Here is an 18,067-nt window from a genome sequence, read left to right as displayed (position 1 = left end):
GTTAGGAGGAAGTTCTTCTCAGAGAGAGTGATTGGCATGGGAATGGGCTGCCCAGGGAGGTGGTGGAGGCACTGTCCCTGGAGGTGTTCAAGAAAAGCCTGGATGAGGCACTTGGTGCCATAGTTTGGTTGACTGCATAGGGCTGGAGGATAGGTAGGACTGGATGATCTTGGAGGTCTCTTCCAACCTGGTTAATTCTATGATAGATATGGACACCAAATTTGACATTTCACCACCTGTGACAAGTCTCAGCTAAAGCTCAAGAAAGAAATCTGGTCATGTAAATATATCCCAAGCATAGCCACTCATAGAAGCCAAGTGCAAAAGTAATAGCAGAAATTAAAGCCAAGGCTGTGAAACTCTAGAAGGGATATTTAGATTCACAAAAGACTATCAAGTTATTAAATGCTTTAGCATGAAAGAATGAAACACCTAAAAGCTGATGCAATTAGCTACTGTGAAGCAGGTTTCATGTTCCAGTTCCAGTCACAATCAGAATAGGGTTTTTAAATATTAAATATGATTAATGTAGGTTTCTTGCTTTGGGGAGGGCTTTTTTTTTTGCATGGAGGCATTTATTTCAAACTGAAGTGTCAGGAGAAGGCAAAATAGAATAAATAACAATAAATGAACAGAACCAGCTAGCATTCAACCATCAGATCTAAAGGAAATCAAGCACAAAGCAGCTGAATTGTGAATGGTTGGGAATAAACTATCATTTCAGTTTTTTCTTAGTCCCAGAGCGATGGAAGGTGACAAGCATTAGCTTACAATTTTTAAGAGCTCCAGTTTCTGGCTGAGAATAGCTCTAATTCAAAGACCACAAGGAGTCAAAAGAATACAGGGTGGAAAACCACCCCAGACATGCCCCTTTTGCTCATTCCCTAATGTCTAACCTACACCAGTTATTCATATTTGCTCCCATCGTGGGCTTTGACAATTGCCTTCTGATGATGCAGATTTCTGTGTCATCTGAGTCTATGACAGTGAAACACAGCATCACAGTGCACTAAGGGTTTGAAAGGACCTCTGGAGATCATTGAGTGCAACTCCCCTGCCAAGGCAGGTTCACCTAAAGAAGGTCACAGGAACACATCTGTCTGGGTTTTGAATGCCTACAGAGATGGAAGCTCCAGCACTTCGCTGAACAGCCTGTTCCAGTGCTCTGTCACCCTTACATTAAAGAAATTCCTCCTGTGCTAGTTTGAAGCAGGCTAGAATGTTTTGGTGAGAAGAACTAGATTACAGGCTGTGAAAGGAAAGCTATGGTGATGTCTACTGCACTCATAGGCCTGCTGAGAAGTATAGGAACAAGAAATAAAAACACAGATAACCACTCTCACTGGGGCTGCTGGCTGGGCTGCATCTTACTCTCTTTAACCTCACCCTCCATTTTGGACTAATCCACTTTGCTTCCTAACCCCCTGGCCCAAACCTCCATTCTTCCTTGGGACTGGGGTAAGGTTGAGAGGGGCAGGGGGAAGGTGAAGGGGTGGTTGGGAGCCCCTCCTGGGGACTCAGGTTTCTGGGAGGGGAGTTGTGTTTCTGTATTCCCTTTCACCTTGTATATTTCTATATATAACTCTATATACTGTAAATATCTGCTTGTATATTGTGCTAGCTGTAAATATAAGCTTCATTCATATTCCCAGAGATGGCTGAGTCTAGCCTAGGTGATTTCTAAAAGTGGGGGGAAGGGGGAGCAGGGAACACCCAAACCATCACACCTCCTCATCTTTAGATGCAACTTCTCATGTTCAAGTTGGTGGCCCTTACCCCTTGTCTTGTCAGTAGGCACCAGTGAATAAAGCTTGGTCCCATTCTCCTGACACTCACCCTGGAAGTATTTGTAAGCATTTATGAGATTCCCCCCTCAGTCTTCTCTGTTCAGTGGATGTTGAGGTGGCCAACACTGCTGGGTGGCTCCAGCTGTGCACATCTCATACCACCATGGAGCAGAGATCTGAAGTGACTGCAAACTCTAGGCTTTGAGCCGTCATTTGAAGAGCTCTTGGAAGAATTTGAACACTGGCTGCCTGGATTTTTGTGCACCAAGAACAATTCAAATTATACAGATAATGAACAATTATTACAGAAGTACATTTTGCCTTCTGTACTGGAAAAGGAGACATCTTCTCAGCTAGCATAAATATGTATAACCCTGCTAAAGCTGAGACTTGCACCAGGAGCATGATCCCTACTAGTCTGGAAAGAAAGCAGCTAAGTGCTACAAAATCCAGCAATTCAGATCAAACCCCAGAACAGCCTCACTTCAGGAAGGCTTCTTGCTGAAGCCAAAAGGCGCTTGCTGAGCTTGCCTCAACACTGCACCCTGCTACACCCAGTGCTGGTCTGGCTTCCTGTGTTGGGAAAGTGGTATCCTTACCCTGCCCACTTCTACCAAGTTGGTGACCATGACAACACTCGCAGAGTTCTCTTGCCAGATCATTCTCCAGAAATCCTTCACTGTCTCTTGCATAGGCCCTGGGGCAGGAAAAAACACAAAAGGACATCTTAAATTAGTGTAGGAATGCCAACAACTCTTCTCAGCTTTTCTCCAGCCTTTGCCCTGTTCTCAATGGATCCAAGTCTCCCTTTCAGAGCATCCCTCTGCAGTTCAGGGTTACAGACACAAAACAGCCTGAGATATGAGACACTTCAATCTTCCTCAGAGAGGGTTTTTAAGGTTCTAGGGCTCTAGAAACAGAGCTGAAGCCTGTATCAGAGTGCAGATGGTTCCAGCAATTGTGTATAAGTGGAGAGACATGGATGCACCCTACAGTGAGTCTGTAATTAAGGCTGCATTGAAATTTGTACCTGCTGCAGCATTAAAATTCCCCCAATTCCACATTGTAATATTTATTAATTGTGAAGAAGGAAGGAAACGTGCAGAATTTAGCCCTTTTCTGAAACTCCCCAGAGGGAAATAGTGCAGGTTCAAACAGCCAAACAAGTACTCACATGAGGTTTAGTAACTACAGCCTTTCCCTGGCCTTGTTTCCTTACTCTCTTCTATACTGTAGACTAAATCCTCTCACAGCCTCTCTTCACCTACTCTACTCCATTCTCCATGTTCTCTGCCTTGCTGCATTCCCCAGGCTCATTCATCTTCAAATGACAGTTTTATTCTGCTTCTTTACTCTTCCAGTAGGGACCAGCAAAGGCAGTGATGAAGTCATATGGCAGAATTTAATTATCTTTTCTGTTAATATCACTTTTGCAGTGATAGAGGTGGCAGAGGAAATGGTTGTGGCATAAGAGTTTGGTCAGTGATGCAGGAAAACAGCACCTAGGAGTAAAAATGTTTGTCATCTAAGACGGAGCCCTCAGTGCTGAATTGTGTTGGGTTTTTCTTCCCCTCCCACCCCCCTCAAAGGCACAGGGAACTCATCAGCTAACAGAAGGTGGTGTTCAAATGCATTTCCTACTATTTCACACTAAGCAGGAGTTCATCAGTCACAGGCTTATTCATATTGCCCCCTCAAGCAATTTCATTCCAGAAGGTAAACCCAAGCTCCACAAAGTCCTTTTTAGTTCCAGTTTCATAGCTCATGTGCAACAGACACGTTACAGATTGTGCTGCCACCTCTAAGTCTGCAGCACTTTTTATTCCTATGGCTGAGGTTTTGTGTTTGAGTGTCTTAAAGATCCTGCAACATAGAATCAGAAAGGTTTGGAAAAGACTTCCAAGACTCCATGAGTCCAACTGTTAACACAGCATTGCCACTACCCCTGTCCCTCAGCACCACACCTACCTAGCTTTTAAATCCCTTCAGGGATGGGAACTCCACCACTGCCATAGGCAGCATGATCCATGGCTTTACAGCCCTTTTGGGAAAGAAATTTTTCCTCATGTCCAACCTAAACCTCTGGCACAAACTGGAGGCCATTTCTTCTTATCCTCTTGCTTGTTATGTGAGAAGAGAATGCCACCCACATGGTTTTGATCTCCTTTCAGGAGGGTGTAGAGAGTGAGATGCCCCCTCAGCCTCCTTTACTCCAGGCTAAACAACTCCAGTTCCTTCAGCTGCTCCTCACAAAACTCATGCTTTAGACCTGAAGGGAGGTCGTAGCCAGGTGGGGGCCATTTTTTTCTGCCATGCAGCCAGCAACAGAATTAGGGGACAGAGTCTCAAGTTGTGCCAGGGGAGGTCTAGGCTGGATGTTAGGAGGAAACTGTTGGCAAAGAGAGTGATTGGCATTGGAATGGGCTGCCCAGGGAGGTAGTGGAGTAGCTGTCCCTGAAAGTGTTCAATAAATGCCTGACTGAGGCACTTAATGCCACGGTCTGGTTGATTGGCCAGGGCTGGGTGCTAGGTTGGACTGGATGAGTTTGGAGGTCTCTTCCAACCTGCTTGATTCTATGACCCTTCACCAGCTTCACTGCCCTTCTTTTCCTTAAATATCCTAAACCCTTCTCTTTTGTTTTCAGACATTCCCCAAACCAGATGCCACTCAGTGAATGGCTCTTACAACAGCGGTGGTTTTACAAATACTTAAAGACATACAGGGATGAACTTGCCTTGGGTTGCAATGTAATGGCGAGGCCGGTGGTAGCCCTGGAAGGAAAGAGAAAGGATGAGATCACAGCTCAAAGCACACCAGCACGGCTCTTATACTCCCCTGCTACCAACAACTGCTTAACAGTGTACTAACACTGGTTACTGAGTAAGTGAAGATAGACAACTCAGTTGCCCTAGGAGATTTTAAGTGATAGAATCCTGCTCAGGCTGAAAAAAATCAGTTCCCATTATGTCAAAGAGAAAATGGGGCAGTTTTTAACAGTTCCTTGAAGAATCCCAAGTCCCATCACCAGCCTGTGGACAGCTCTGAAAACTAACTGGCACAAAGCTGAACCTTTGAAAAGAAGAGAAATGTTTGCCTCAGTGCAAAAATGTTACACACCAGTTTTCTCTGACCTAATTAGGTGCATTTTTCACCCCATAAGGAAGCTCTTCTAAACATGGTCATGTTCCTAAGAGTGAGGAGCTGCAGACAAGGAGCATGTGTCAGTCCCACCACTGTGTGCGTCAGGAGGCTGCTTTCTGAAGGGTACTTTTACAGCACTAAACCAGACACATCAATCTATTTGCATGCCTTCTGCACTGCAACTCTGAGAAGCTGATGTCTCAGAGATGCAGTTATGCTCCAACAAGGGGCTGATACTGATTCCTGTGCACACCACCTAGCCCACATTCTACTTCTGTTGGTGGACCTGTCAGACACAGGACATCTGCATCTGCCCAGTTTGGCCAGATGGAATTAACTGGAGACTGAGAACCTTCTCCCTGTCACAACATGATGTTTGTGCAACACTCAGCTGTCACTCAAAAGGAGATCAACAGCCTGTCCCTATGTCAGATGCACTGAATGCAGAAGCAGACTTGTCATAGCGGGGATGTCCAGGAGCCTTACGTCGATGTAATTGGCGTTTATGTAGTCAGAGTGAGGGTCCCCATCCAGCAGCTGCAATCTCACTCTTGAGTGATCATCTGAAAGAAGGAGAGAAAGAAAAGTGACAGTAACGATAAAGAGGACTTTCTAAGTGTTTTGTTTCATCTGCTGGTTCCTGCAGATGGGTAACTGAGTGGTCCCAATAAGAAATGGAAGCTTATCATTGGAATTCCTGCTCCTACAGGCCCTTTCTTTGGTCTTTAAGATGCAAAGTGTAGATCCTTAGGTTAATGTTCATTCTCAGGCTGTGCTCACTGAATTCCCTTCTGTCACCATAACACTTATAGAGCTTTTACACAGACCACAAGTGCTGCTTGGTGCAGGGTGCCTCAGGCCATCGCTTGGCACGATGTATCTCCATCACAAAAATCATCTTCAAGCTTGGAACTAACTTTCTCCCTGGCTTCATTTGATCTATGGAAACTGAGGCAAGAGGCAAAACTGTCAAGATCAGAATAAAAACAAAGGCATCATGACAGAGGTAGAAAAGAGCAAGGAGGGTGACATGGCAAATGAAATCCTGCAAACAGGATTATAGGTTGGACTCGATGATCTCAAAGGTCTTTTCCAACCTGGTTAATTCTGTGTGGAATAAGCAATGGGACAAGCCAGATACCCTGAAGGAAGCACCAAAGGAAATCAGAGCAATGTTCCTTCATGCATCCCCACGGAAGTCATGGCAATGAAATGACATCAAGGCAGTGTGAAGGAAAAAATTAACTTAGAAATGTTCATGATTCTGAGGATGTTCAAAGTTCCTTCAGATAAGGCAATAAAATAACAGATATCAACCTTTCCATCTCCCAGCATGCTCTGCAGTTCAGAGGCAGGGAGGAACCATCCCAGCAGGCAGATAATGGCCTGATTTTCCACCAAGGAGCATTTTGATCTGTCTGCAGAAGAGCTTGTGCTGGGCTCTGTCACAGGAGATACTCAGTGAGCTAAGCTGGGGAGCTGATCCGGTCTAGCAGTGCCAGCACTGGTAACTGCAGAACTGTCATTGAAGGGCCAGTTGTTTGGCAAAGGCTACTGCTGTCCAGAGGTCACTGCTGGGCACACTGGGCTCATTGTAAAAGGATTTTTAAAAGACATATAATATAGAGTCCACTAAGGCTATTTGCTCTCCACACAGAAATACACAGAGATTTGATTCTGCAGGAACTCAGTCAAAAAGAATGGTTTCAGTTATCACTTGATTAAATGTAGAATCAGATTACAAATGTGCAGACATATGTGCATGCACTTCTCCACCCAGGATTTGGATATCTATTCCATTCAGCTAAGTAAAAGCAATGATTCCAATACTCTGTTCATTCTTTGGGTGAGATTTTCATAGCCAAAAAAACCCACCAGCACGTTGGCTGCATTTATCAAATCCCATATTTGCATTCCAAAAAGGTTACGCAGGCGAATCCATCAAAAGCTCGGTTGTGTTTGTATTAATAAATATAAGCTTAGCAGATGCTGGGGAAGCAGGAGCATTTCTCAGAGTGCTGATGATGTTCCCAACTCCAGACAATTACCTGTGCTCAAGGCAACTGCACTAGGAGCTGCAGTAAATCATGTGGTTAGACAGACAACAAAGAATTTATACTTGGAGCAATTCACACAGACAGACAAAGAGCTGATTAAACCGGACACGGCGATAAGATACACAGCAGCTCCTGGAGACAACTCCACACTTGCAATTCAAGGCAGCAAAGCTACTTAGGAACCACAGCAAACAGCAGCAAACACTGCCCAGGGGCTAGGGGTTGGGAGGGGAACACCCACTGACTCCTCTTGTGATGGCGTGATACAGTAATCTTATGGAAGCCTTAACTTATTCCAACAGTGATGACACCAAAACTGACCCAAAATGGCAGGCAAGAAGGACCTCAGGTCGATTATGGCAGTTTAAGGTTTACTGGAATAGCACAACCCACCACATGGATTTTTTTTTTTTCCATAAGCAGGGCAAAGCTACATAAAAATCATAAAATGTTAGGGGCTGGAAAGGTCCTTTTCCTGGACCTGGAAAGCTCATCCAGTCCAACCCCCCTGCCAAAGCAGGATCTCTTATACCAGATTATGCAGGAACACATCCAGGTGGGTTTTGAACATCTCCACAGAGGGAGACTCCACAACTCCCCTGAGCAGCCTGTTACAGTGTTCTGTCGACCTCAAAAGGAAAGAATTCCTCCTCGTGGTTAAATAAAACTTCCTATGCCTCAGCTTCCACTCATTGCCCCTTGTCCTGTCATCAGGCATCACTAAGCAGTCTGGCTGCATCCTCCTGCTACTCACCCTTTACATATTTATAAACATTGATGAGGTCACCTCTCAGTCTCCTCTTTTCCAAGCTAAAGAGCCCCAGATCATTCAGTTTCTCCTCTTAAGAGAGATGATCCATTCCCTTCATCATCTTTATGGCCTTGTGCTTGACTGTCTCAAGCAATTCCATGTCTTTCTTGAACTGGGGGGCCCAGCACTGGACAGAGTACTCCAGATGAGGCCTCACCAGGGCAGAGCAGAGGGGCAGGTTGACCTCTCTCAACCTACTAGCCACACTCCTTCTAATACACCTCAGAATGGCATTTGCCCTCCTGGCCACGAGAGCACATTGCTGGCTCACACATGTACACAGTGCATAGCCAAAGTGCTCTGAAAAGCCCTCGAGGAAGAACCTGCCTCTGCTCATTTAATAGAACTAAACCTCCAAATTAAGTTTCAGCTCTGTGAGCCACTCTGTAGTTAAAAACTTAGAACAGACAGGGTGAATATCTCCTGAGGGAGCACACAACGTGAAAGAGCCAAGAAGCAGGCTGCAGAAAAGGTCTGTGCACTTCAAAGCATTATGGATAAAGAAAAGATGATATGTAGCTGTAAAAAAAACCCCACCCCTGTTTATTGTTGGCTTTTTCTCCCTCTAAGCCAAATAGAGTTATTACATCTGTGAAAAACAATAGAGGATGAAGAAATGATCATTGGACAGTGTAAAAAGAGGGACATTGGGGTTTAGGTCCAATTATATTTCAGAACAATACCAAAGAAATGCTTTTTAACTGAACTTTGCTTCAGGAGGACAGAATTCAAAATGCTTCATTGCATATTTCACAAGAATGAGGTTCACTCTTGTGGGAAATTGAGGTGTCTTCTAAATGTGAACAGTGCAGCAAAAAAAAACAACACCCCACAGTTCAGTGTATAGAATCATAGAATCAAGCAGGTTGGAAAAGGACCTCCAAGCTCATCCAGACTAACCTAGCACCCAGCCCTAGCCAAACAACCAGACCACAGCACTAAGTGCCTCATCCAGTCCTTGCTTGAACACCTCCAGGGACGGTGATTCTGCCACCTCCCTGGGCAGCCCATTCCAAAGAGCCTCTCCCAGGTCAGTCACTAGTCCAATCTCTGTGAAGAACTTCCTCCTAATATCCAACCTATACCTCCTCCAGCACAACTAGACGACCCAAGGCCTGGAACACCTCTGCTATGAGGATAGGCTGACCAAGCTGAGGGTGTTCACCCTATGGAATACTCTGAGGAAAACTTAGAGTTGTCTTCCAATACCTGAAGAGATACTACAGGAAGGCCACAGAGGAACTTTTGATAGGGGTGTCTAGAGACAGGATAAGGGGAAACCTTAAGCTGAGAGAGAGTAGATTCAGACAGGATCCTAGAAGAAGTTCTTCAGTATGAGGGTGGTGAGACTCTGAAACAGGATGCCTCCTCCCTGGGGATGTTCAATACCAGGCTGGATGAGGACAAGTCTAGTTGAAAGGTGTCCCTGCCCATGGCAGGCAGGTCAGAGAGTCAAGTAGACAAGTCTAGCTGAAAGGTGTCCCTGCCCATGGCAGGCAGGATAGAGCAGTGGATCTCTAGAGTCAACTAGACAAGTCCAGTTGAAAGGTGTCCCTGCTACCATGGCAGGCAGGTCAGAGAGTCAAGTAGACAAGTCCAGTTGAAAGGTGTCCCTGCCCATGGCAGGCAGGATAGAGCAGTGGATCTCTAGAGTCAACTAGACAAGTCCAGTTGGAAGGTGTCCCTGCCCATGGCAGGTGGGTCAGGGCAGCTGATCTCTAGAGTCCCTTCTAACCTAAGCCATTCTTGTAAACTCTCTTCCCCAAAAACTTCATCCTTTTCCTTTTTTGCTATGATGGAAAGGGGAAAAAAAGCCAATGTAACCTATTAGACTCTTATCAGTGCCAATCTTGTACTCAGAGCTTTTTTATCTACAGACTTTAAAGAGATCTTTAAAGAGCAGCAAATGTCTTCATTGCATCTTCTCCCAACAGCTGAAATTTATTTTCAGTTCTGCACCTCATTCATGGGACTGCACCACCACAGCGAGAGGAAAACATCACTCAACTCTCCTGCAGGTTTATCAGACCTCATCACTGTCTCTTCCAAACAGATTACAGGAAACTTTTCAAATGGAGAAATGGAAGGAAATGTTCACGTCTGTAACATTCACGACAGCAAAAAGATGGAAATATACTTTAACAATGCATGCATTATTTTATTTCTCCCTGTTTACTACAGCCTTCATGCAACTTAGCAGAACTCTAAATCCGAATGAAGGGTACTTTGACTGAAAATTGGTCTTAAAACACATTTCAGAAGTGACAAGAAATTCACTGCAAAGCATTGTGCTCCCTTTTTTAGCACCAAAACGTTTGCGTTCTGAACTCCTGTCAAAATCCCCATTAGCGATCATTTGGAAGATCATTGTCATTCCTCCACATCTCGCCTTGACGCCAGCACTGGATTAATCTTGCACAACTTTTGCCATCTAAATATTACCCACTGAGTCTAAACTGGCTGTCAAGGCTCCCCACAGAGTCCACAGAGAAACGCAGACATCTTTGGGACTGATTCAAGCCAGTCCTGTTGTGAAACGTGCCCAGAGAAGGGTAATGAGGCTGGGGAGAGACCTTGAGCACAGCCCTACGAGGAGAGGCTAAGGGAGCTGGGATTGGTTAGCCTGGAGAAGAGGAGGCTCAGGGGAGACCTTATTGCTGTCTACAACTACCTGAGGGGTGGTTGTAGCCAAGAGGAGGTTGCTCTCTTCTCTCAGGTGGCCAGCACCAGAACAAGAGGACACAGCCTCAAGCTGTGCCAGGGGAGATTTAGGCTGGAGGTGAGGAGAAAGTTCTTCACTGAGAGAGTCATTGGACACTGGAATGGGCTGCTCAGGGAGGTGGTGGAGTCGCCATCCCTGGAGCTGTTCAAGGCAGGACTGGAAGTGGCACTTGGTGCCATGGTCTAGCCCTGAGCTCTGTGGTAACAGGTTGGACTTGATGATCTATGAGGTCTCTTCCAACCTGGGTGATACTGTGAAAGAATGATTTGTCCTCCTAAGGACAAGTACTTGGGCTGTGCCTTGATGCAGCCTATCCATGACACACCATGGACATGGCACAGACAAGCAAGAGTTTATAGACGCTACAGAAGAAATCATGGAATGGAAGTGCTTGGAAGATAGAAGATTTCTAAATCCCATACTGACATGGGGTTTATTTTATGCATTATCCCTGGCTGTGACCAAGATGAGCACTATGTGTTTCAGCTGCAAGCTCCCTTCATCTCTCTCTGTTGCTCATCTCTTCCACTACAAAATTCACTGATTAATTCTTTCTTCCAGCTCAAAGCACATGGCAGGCAGAGCCTGAAGGAAATGAAGCAAACTTCTTTGCTGTCTTTTGTTATCCACTTAGTAGTTTTCAATGGACATCACAAGACTTTAGAACCATGGCACCTAAAGGGCAAGATGATAGAGCTCCATTCTAGAGACAGTGGGTGGGAGGATGTGTCTAAAGTAGGACTGGTAGGAGCACCTCTGTCAATGTGGAGCTCCTCTTGTCAGATCAGCCAAGGGAGAAACAAAAAGGAGAGAAAGTTCTCTCCTGCAAGTCAAAGCAAAACAACCTAATGTCTTCATCTCTCATCTGAGAAGTTACATCTTCTAAATAATGACTCTAAATGGAGGGGATGGGGAGAAACAGAATAGAACCAAAGGTGCCATACAGCCTCTGGATGTTTTCTCTTCTATGCAATGGGTTCAGCTCAATCAACTAGAGCTCAACATCCCTCCCTTGACAACCACTTTCTGATGCACTTTGAAGGCCTCAGTATCTAGGCCCTAAAGCAAATTTAAATCATTTTGCTGCAACAGATAAAAGAATCCCTTATCTGCCCCTGAAAGAAAAATCCTGCCCCTCCACAGCTGTCTGCTTCTAGCTCTTGCACCCAAAGCACAGGATCAAAGCTGCCAATACAACACTATGCTCAGCCAGGGCAGCTCCCTCCAGCATAGCAAATCTGTGCAATTCCAGCACATCTTTCTATCATCAGCTATGGCTTCTGTGATCATGCAGCCATCAAATCCATTTCTTAGCCTTCCCTTGTCCCCAAAACACACACCAGTGTTTCGGCTTGAAGGGAACTCTGAAAAGCCAGGGTTTAAAGACTGGGAGAGCTTAGAGCCCTCTTGCATTTCCTCTCTACGAACAGATTAGCCTCATCTGCAGTTTTGGTCTGCAAATGTAAGAAGAACAGATGTTGGGGTTGGCAGTAGATCCTGGTTTTCACAGAGAGCCACAAAGTTAATAGAGCCCTGGGAAAGCAGTGAGACAGATAAAACAGTCCTGTCAGTGTACTATTACCCAGAAGGTCATAAAGACAAGATCTAATCTGCTGTGATTCACTGAGCAATGCTACTTATTGCAAGAGCTTACAAACCCACACTTATCTAAAGTCTCTGAAGCAGTTACAAAAGTTAGATCAAACCCTGACTTTTCAGTTGTCTCTCCAAAAGGCCCAGGATATCTTGTTCCAGGAGTGATGAAATGGCAACTCTGGTCAAAAAAAAATACTTAATTACCAGCTGTAGGTCTTTTACCAAAGAAACAGGTAAGAATGATCAGTGCAGGCTCTGGGTTTTGCCAGCAATCACTGTCCCAGTACAACAAATCTGCTCAGAGTGCAATCACTTCCACCTCCCTTCCTCTGTGCAGGCATTGCACAGTTTGTACCCACTGAGCACACTCTTTCTCGTGATCTGCCTGGAGGGAGATGCTCTCCTGCTATTCTCAGCTCTTATCAACTCTCTGCTCTGGATTCTGTCTTTGCCTTTACTCAGGGAAGCTGCCCAGTGTCACCCATCAGTTGGGTCTAACTCAAGGCCTAGCCACTAACAATGCTGATAATTTCCCAGTGCTTTACTGAATGCCTGATGAACAATATGCTGCTGCCTTAGTCATCCTCCTTCCCTTTTCCCTAGTCTCTTCAAAGTGAAGCAAGGATTTCACTCCATTTTATCACTCTTTGGAGTACATTACTGAATTCTCCTTGCTGTCTTTCAGAAGAGCTGTCGTTTCCTCCTCAAGCTCTTTGTTCCCATACACACTTGAAGGGAAGAAAATCCACTCAGCTTTGTTACTTATCTTCAACTCCTCTTACATTCTTCCTCTTGTTCACCACCTTGCTTTATCTATGCCTTTCCACTCTCTCAACCTCACTCTGAAATCTTTCCCAACAGACTTCAAACTTGAGTTTCTTCTTCCATGTTTTGTACTGTGCAGACACTTTTCCCCTAGCCTTGATTACATTTTGCATTCCCTCACTGAAGCTCATCACCTTCTATCTGTGCTGCTGCTGTATTTGTATCTACAGCTAAAGGCTAACATCACTCTTTGTTAGACCACAATTCATCTTGGGCAACACCTTCCCTTTAGATAATATCCCATTTATCTTCCTTGAGTTTGCTTCCCCAATTTCTCCTCACATTTCACTTGAGTCCATGAGTTTATTGGTGGCCACCTTCAACATAAATTAGATGGTGGTTGTTGCACAGTCTGCTCTCTTTCCATCTCCACTTTGATGTGTCAACTGCTCCCTCCAAATCATACAGAGTCTTTCACGTTTCCTTGCTTGTGTCAAACTATGACACTTCCACCCTCAACCCAGTGTGTAGTTTTAGCTGGATGACTCATCTGTCTTAGACTAATTTAATCTAAGATAATTGTCTAGACAGCTAAATTGAACCTCAGTCAGGAGGCATCTGTCTTTGTCACTAGGAACATGGGAAACTACAGTGAGGTGGAGCTTTTAGGCAGCTGAGGTTGAAGGAAATGGTTTTCACAGTAACTACAATACTCCAGTACTATCACTTCCATTTTCCACAGGGAGAAGCTAACATGGATGGAACTTGTGACCTGCTCACATCCCACACAAAGCCAGCAGCAAACACAGAATGAGATCAGGGCTCAAAAAACTCTGAACTTCACGTCCATATTTCTTCATCTTTACTAGAGACCACGAGGTCCTGGACTGGGATGTTCTTTGCCATTCACCCAAACAGAGACACCAATCTTTTCCTTCAATTCTTAAAAGAAAGGAGAAGTTATTTGTGAGAAGATCTTGGTTTGTGGCCAACATGTTAAAAATTCTTTAGTCAAGTCTGTTTATTCTAGAAGAAATACATACTTAACCTGAGAAGAAGATATCACTCAGGACAACTTAATTTTGCTCTTACAGTGTTCTATAGGAAAATCTACAAACACATCCATTTACACTCTTAGTTCTTGTTCTAATAGTCTCAGGCCTGGCTTCTCCAACTTGATGCTACTCAGAAGGCCTCAAAAAGAATTACTTCTCACCTCTCCTAGTCATTTTAAGGACCACTGAACCACCAGGTCAAGTGCCCTGTGGAAAGCTCAGCTTTGGAAATCATTAGGCAAAGGCTTCACAAATACCTGATAAAAATTACTAGAGGTGAATCTAGTCCTGACTTGGAGAACAAAGCTGACCTGAAAGGTTTTAAGGAGTCTTCCACTGCCCTGCAGTTCTGTCATGTATCAATATTCCTATAGCATCAGCAGTAATTGCTGTTGAATAGAAGTAAAGCTATAAAGCTTTGGTGTATTTTCAGCTGTTTGCCTGTGATTCTGAGGCAGAAACTAAGCTTGTCCCACACATCAAACCAGCTCTTCGGGGGCTGCTCCACTGGTTACTGAACATATGGCAGGAGAAAATCCAATCCATGATTCATATCTAAGAATGTGATGTATCTGCATCTCCTTTTGTGCTCCCATTTGTGGCTCTGAAAGCCACATTAAGTAGCAAAAATGGAGAGAAAATGGACATCATCACTCACTCTGAAAATCTGGCAGAAGGATTTAGCCCTTAGATTAAGTACAAAGCAAAGCAGAATCACAGAAGGTTAAGGGGTGGAAAGGACCTCGAAAGCTCATCCAGTCCAACTCCCCTGCCAGAGCAGGATCACCTATACCAGATCACACAAGAATGCATCCTGGCAACTTCTGAGTATCTCCAGAGAGGGAGTCTCCACAACCTCCCTGGGCAGCCTGTTCCAGTGTTCCATCACCCTCACAGTGGCACTCATCCTTATAAACATTAATAAGCTCACCCCTCAGTCTCCTCTTCCCCAAGCTAAAGAGCTCCAAGCTCCCTCAGTCTCTCCTCTTAAGAAAGATGTTCCACTCCATCATTTTTGTGGCTCTGTCCCTGAGGTCCTTCTTGAACTGGGGGGCCCCAGAACTGCACACAATACTCCAGATATAGCCTCACCAGGGCAGAGTAGAGGGGGAGAAGCACCTCTCTCGACCTACTAGCCTCAGCCCTTCTAATACACCCCAGAATGACACTGGCCCTCCTGGCCACAAGAGCACACTGCTGGATAGAAAAGTAGATTGAAAGTGTGTAAAAACCCACAGCCATGCAACGACTTTACGCAAACCAACCAAAAAACCCCATAGAATATAACACAAACCATCACAGAAACACAACCTGTAACAGGCAGACTGAATTCTGAATGCTCAGCATCTCAAACTAGCCTGAAGTGAGATTCTCCATGCCCCCCTTTTCCACAGGGTGCACACCAAACCTTAGAGCAGGCTCAGTTCGTTGTGAATTTACACCTACAGGAGATTATGTTTCCGTATCTGTTCTTATTGCGGTTCTCGTCCTCCTTGGCTGTATCCCAGGATGCTGTCTGCCCCTCGGGGAGTGCCTGCAAAATAAACAACAGTGCAGTGTTCAGAAAAATCTGGCCAGTGCCTTCAGGTGCATTAAGGTGACTGAATGGGGCAAAACCAAAGGTGCTGCATAATTCAGCAGCCAAGCAAGCAAACAGCTGCTCTTGAGGAAAGGACACGTCCAGTAATGCCAAAAGCAGCGCTTGGTGCAGACCGTTTGCATCTCTTGGCTTCTGCCAATGAAGAGCTGCTTTTCTTCTCCAGCTACTTCAGAGCTGAAAGGATCAGAGAGATTTGTTTCTGGCTGCACAGTCATAGGTTAACCTTATTTCCCCTATCGAGCATGGCTTGTGGAGATTTCACACCACACACACACTCCAGGGGAAACCCAGGTGGCTCAAACATAGCACTCAGTCCTCTGTGTTTCAGCTGAAAGGAGACACAGAGGCTTTGCTTGTTTCTACATTAACAACAAGGTGGTGCAATACAACCCACTAGCTGCTTTGCTCTGCAGAAAAATGAAAAAGCTCAGGGGTTTAGATCATGTGTAAAAAAGAGAGGCAGAAAGAGGTAAAACACGTTCATGAAGCACGAAATAAATGGCCAGGCCATGGTTCCTAGAATCTGCTCTTTGAGACAGGATGGCATAAGGAAACTGGCAGCACACAATGCTACCTTGGCCTACAGCTTGGCCCTACGACTACTCTGAACACACTCAGCTGAGCCACTTTGCCCTTGAGACACATCCAGGAAGGAAGCCAGGAAAATGGCAGCTGTCTCAGGATCTGGCTGGAGGATGGTCTTGCCTTCCTCACTTGCCTGTAGCAAGATGATCCTTCTCTCTGTCTCAGGGCAGTTGGGGAGGTTGGCAGAGGCAGATGAATGCAGCAGGCAGAGCATCAGCTCCCTCAGGATCACCAGCATCACCACAACGGAATGGCAAGCCACGAGCTGCATGCCACAGCTGCCAGCCGTGACTGGTGCTGAGAACACGAGTGAGCTTCCACCAAATTCCCTCTGTGGATCTGCCTCCTCCCAGACCTACTCCCTAGCATGATCCTACATTACTAAAACCAACAGCAATGTTACAAATTGCATTATTTATAGTCCTGAGGGAATTATGAGGATTTTGCACCACAATCACTGCAGAATCCTATCTGCCTTAGCTAGCAGCAGGTAGTTTGGCACAGCTGTGCTGGAAAATGAATTTATATTCATCTTCCCAAGCCATCCAGGTCTATTACAGTGTCTGAATGCAATAGCAGAGAGACACAATTATTAGGATCTACAACACTGACATTACAATTAAACTTAATATGAGCAAGCCCCTGGCAGAGCAGATCGTTGTGAATTTCCCCCAAAGGGGTTCCAGGACAGAAAATGTCAGGCACTGCAGCACTGCCACAAGCACGGCTGACAAAAGACAGGGACAGTGAGATCCTATTCAAAAGCCCAGGAGAAAGAGTAATAGCTCTGTAATTGGTGAGGGCTTTGATCACACATATATTTCCTTTACAGGCAGCTGTTTCCAAAGAGTAGCTCATCTCCCGAGCGAAAACCCAACAAAACCTCAACCAACAAACCTACATGCAACAGAAAAAAAGTCCTTGAGTAAAAGAAGAGAGGTAAGAAAGGTTCATTTTCATCTTCAAAGACTGAGGACAAAAGTTCCCTTATTTTCCCACTAATATCAAATTACAGCAGACTGACCAGAGAATGGCAACAGTCATTGCACATCTCATCACAGCTGTCTGAAAAGAAACAAAAAGGAGGGGGGAGGGGGGAGAAAAGGAAATCTTTTCTCATGATTTCCATGTGGAAGAAAATATTCTGGCCAAAGAAAATACATTCAGGTCCAATAAATCCCTTTTCAACAAACCCCATCCTTTCATGTGATTTGAACATGACATTCTCCATTGAAATGGATGTTTTTGTATTTGCCTGATATAGCTTCTAAAGATTTAAGAGTGCAGGTTTTTTCATCTCATATCTCATTCAGTATCACAGAAATCTCTGCTCCTCACACAGCCATCTATGTCTGTAGAGAAGCAGCACAGCTGTGGTCGGTGGGGCACACAAACTGTGTTTGGGGAGGTCTACCTGTTTTTATACACAGCAGAGGAACAAACTCAAGGATCTGCGGGTACAGCACAAATCCTTTTTCTGTGTGATCACCAAAAATGCAGCACCAAGAATCGAAGTGGCATCAGAAACACAAAGGCAAAAACACTGCTTACAATTCACAGAATTGTGCAATTGTTTCATTGGAAAAAAACACATTAAGATCAAGTCCAACCATTCTTTAACTCTGCTAAGGCTGGTGTTAAATCATGGTCCTCAGCACCGCATCTCTGCCTCTTTTAAACACCTCTAGGGATGAAGATTCAACTACCTGCTTGGGGAGCCTGTTCCAGTGGTTATGAACCCTATCAGGAAAGAAATGTCTTCTTACATCCAACCTAAACCTCCCCTGGTGCAACTTGAGGCCATTTCTCTTGTCTTATCACTTGTTACCAACCCCAGCCTGGCTCCAACCTCCTTTCTCAGGGAGTTCTAAAGAGCGAGAAAGTGTCCTCTCAGCCTCCTCTTCTCCAGGCTAAATAAGTAATGTTCCCCATTTCCCTCAGCCACTC

The 18,067-nt window shown here is 45.0% G+C and overlaps 1 protein-coding gene across 13 annotated transcripts in view; it reads right to left on the bottom strand.

Moving 5' to 3' along the window:
• Nucleotides 1-18,067, bottom strand: part of PTPRT (protein tyrosine phosphatase receptor type T) — a 767,160-nt gene that overhangs the window by 29,758 nt on the left and 719,335 nt on the right. For all 13 annotated transcript variants that reach the window (XM_064167548.1, XM_064167549.1, XM_064167557.1 and 10 more), the window contains 4 exons: nucleotides 15,382-15,469; nucleotides 5,416-5,492; nucleotides 4,523-4,559; nucleotides 2,387-2,484 (listed from right to left, as the gene is read on the bottom strand). In XM_064167548.1, the coding sequence (XP_064023618.1) occupies nucleotides 2,387-2,484; nucleotides 4,523-4,559; nucleotides 5,416-5,492; nucleotides 15,382-15,469 (300 nt within the window). The remainder of the gene's footprint in view (nucleotides 1-2,386; nucleotides 2,485-4,522; nucleotides 4,560-5,415; nucleotides 5,493-15,381; nucleotides 15,470-18,067) is intronic.

This window comes from Pogoniulus pusillus, chromosome 29 (assembly GCF_015220805.1).
Source record: "Pogoniulus pusillus isolate bPogPus1 chromosome 29, bPogPus1.pri, whole genome shotgun sequence".
Taxonomy (NCBI): Eukaryota; Metazoa; Chordata; class Aves; order Piciformes; family Lybiidae; genus Pogoniulus; species Pogoniulus pusillus.
The sequence above is the reverse complement of the archived record's forward strand: the minus strand, read 5'-3'. Positions and strand labels throughout refer to the sequence as shown.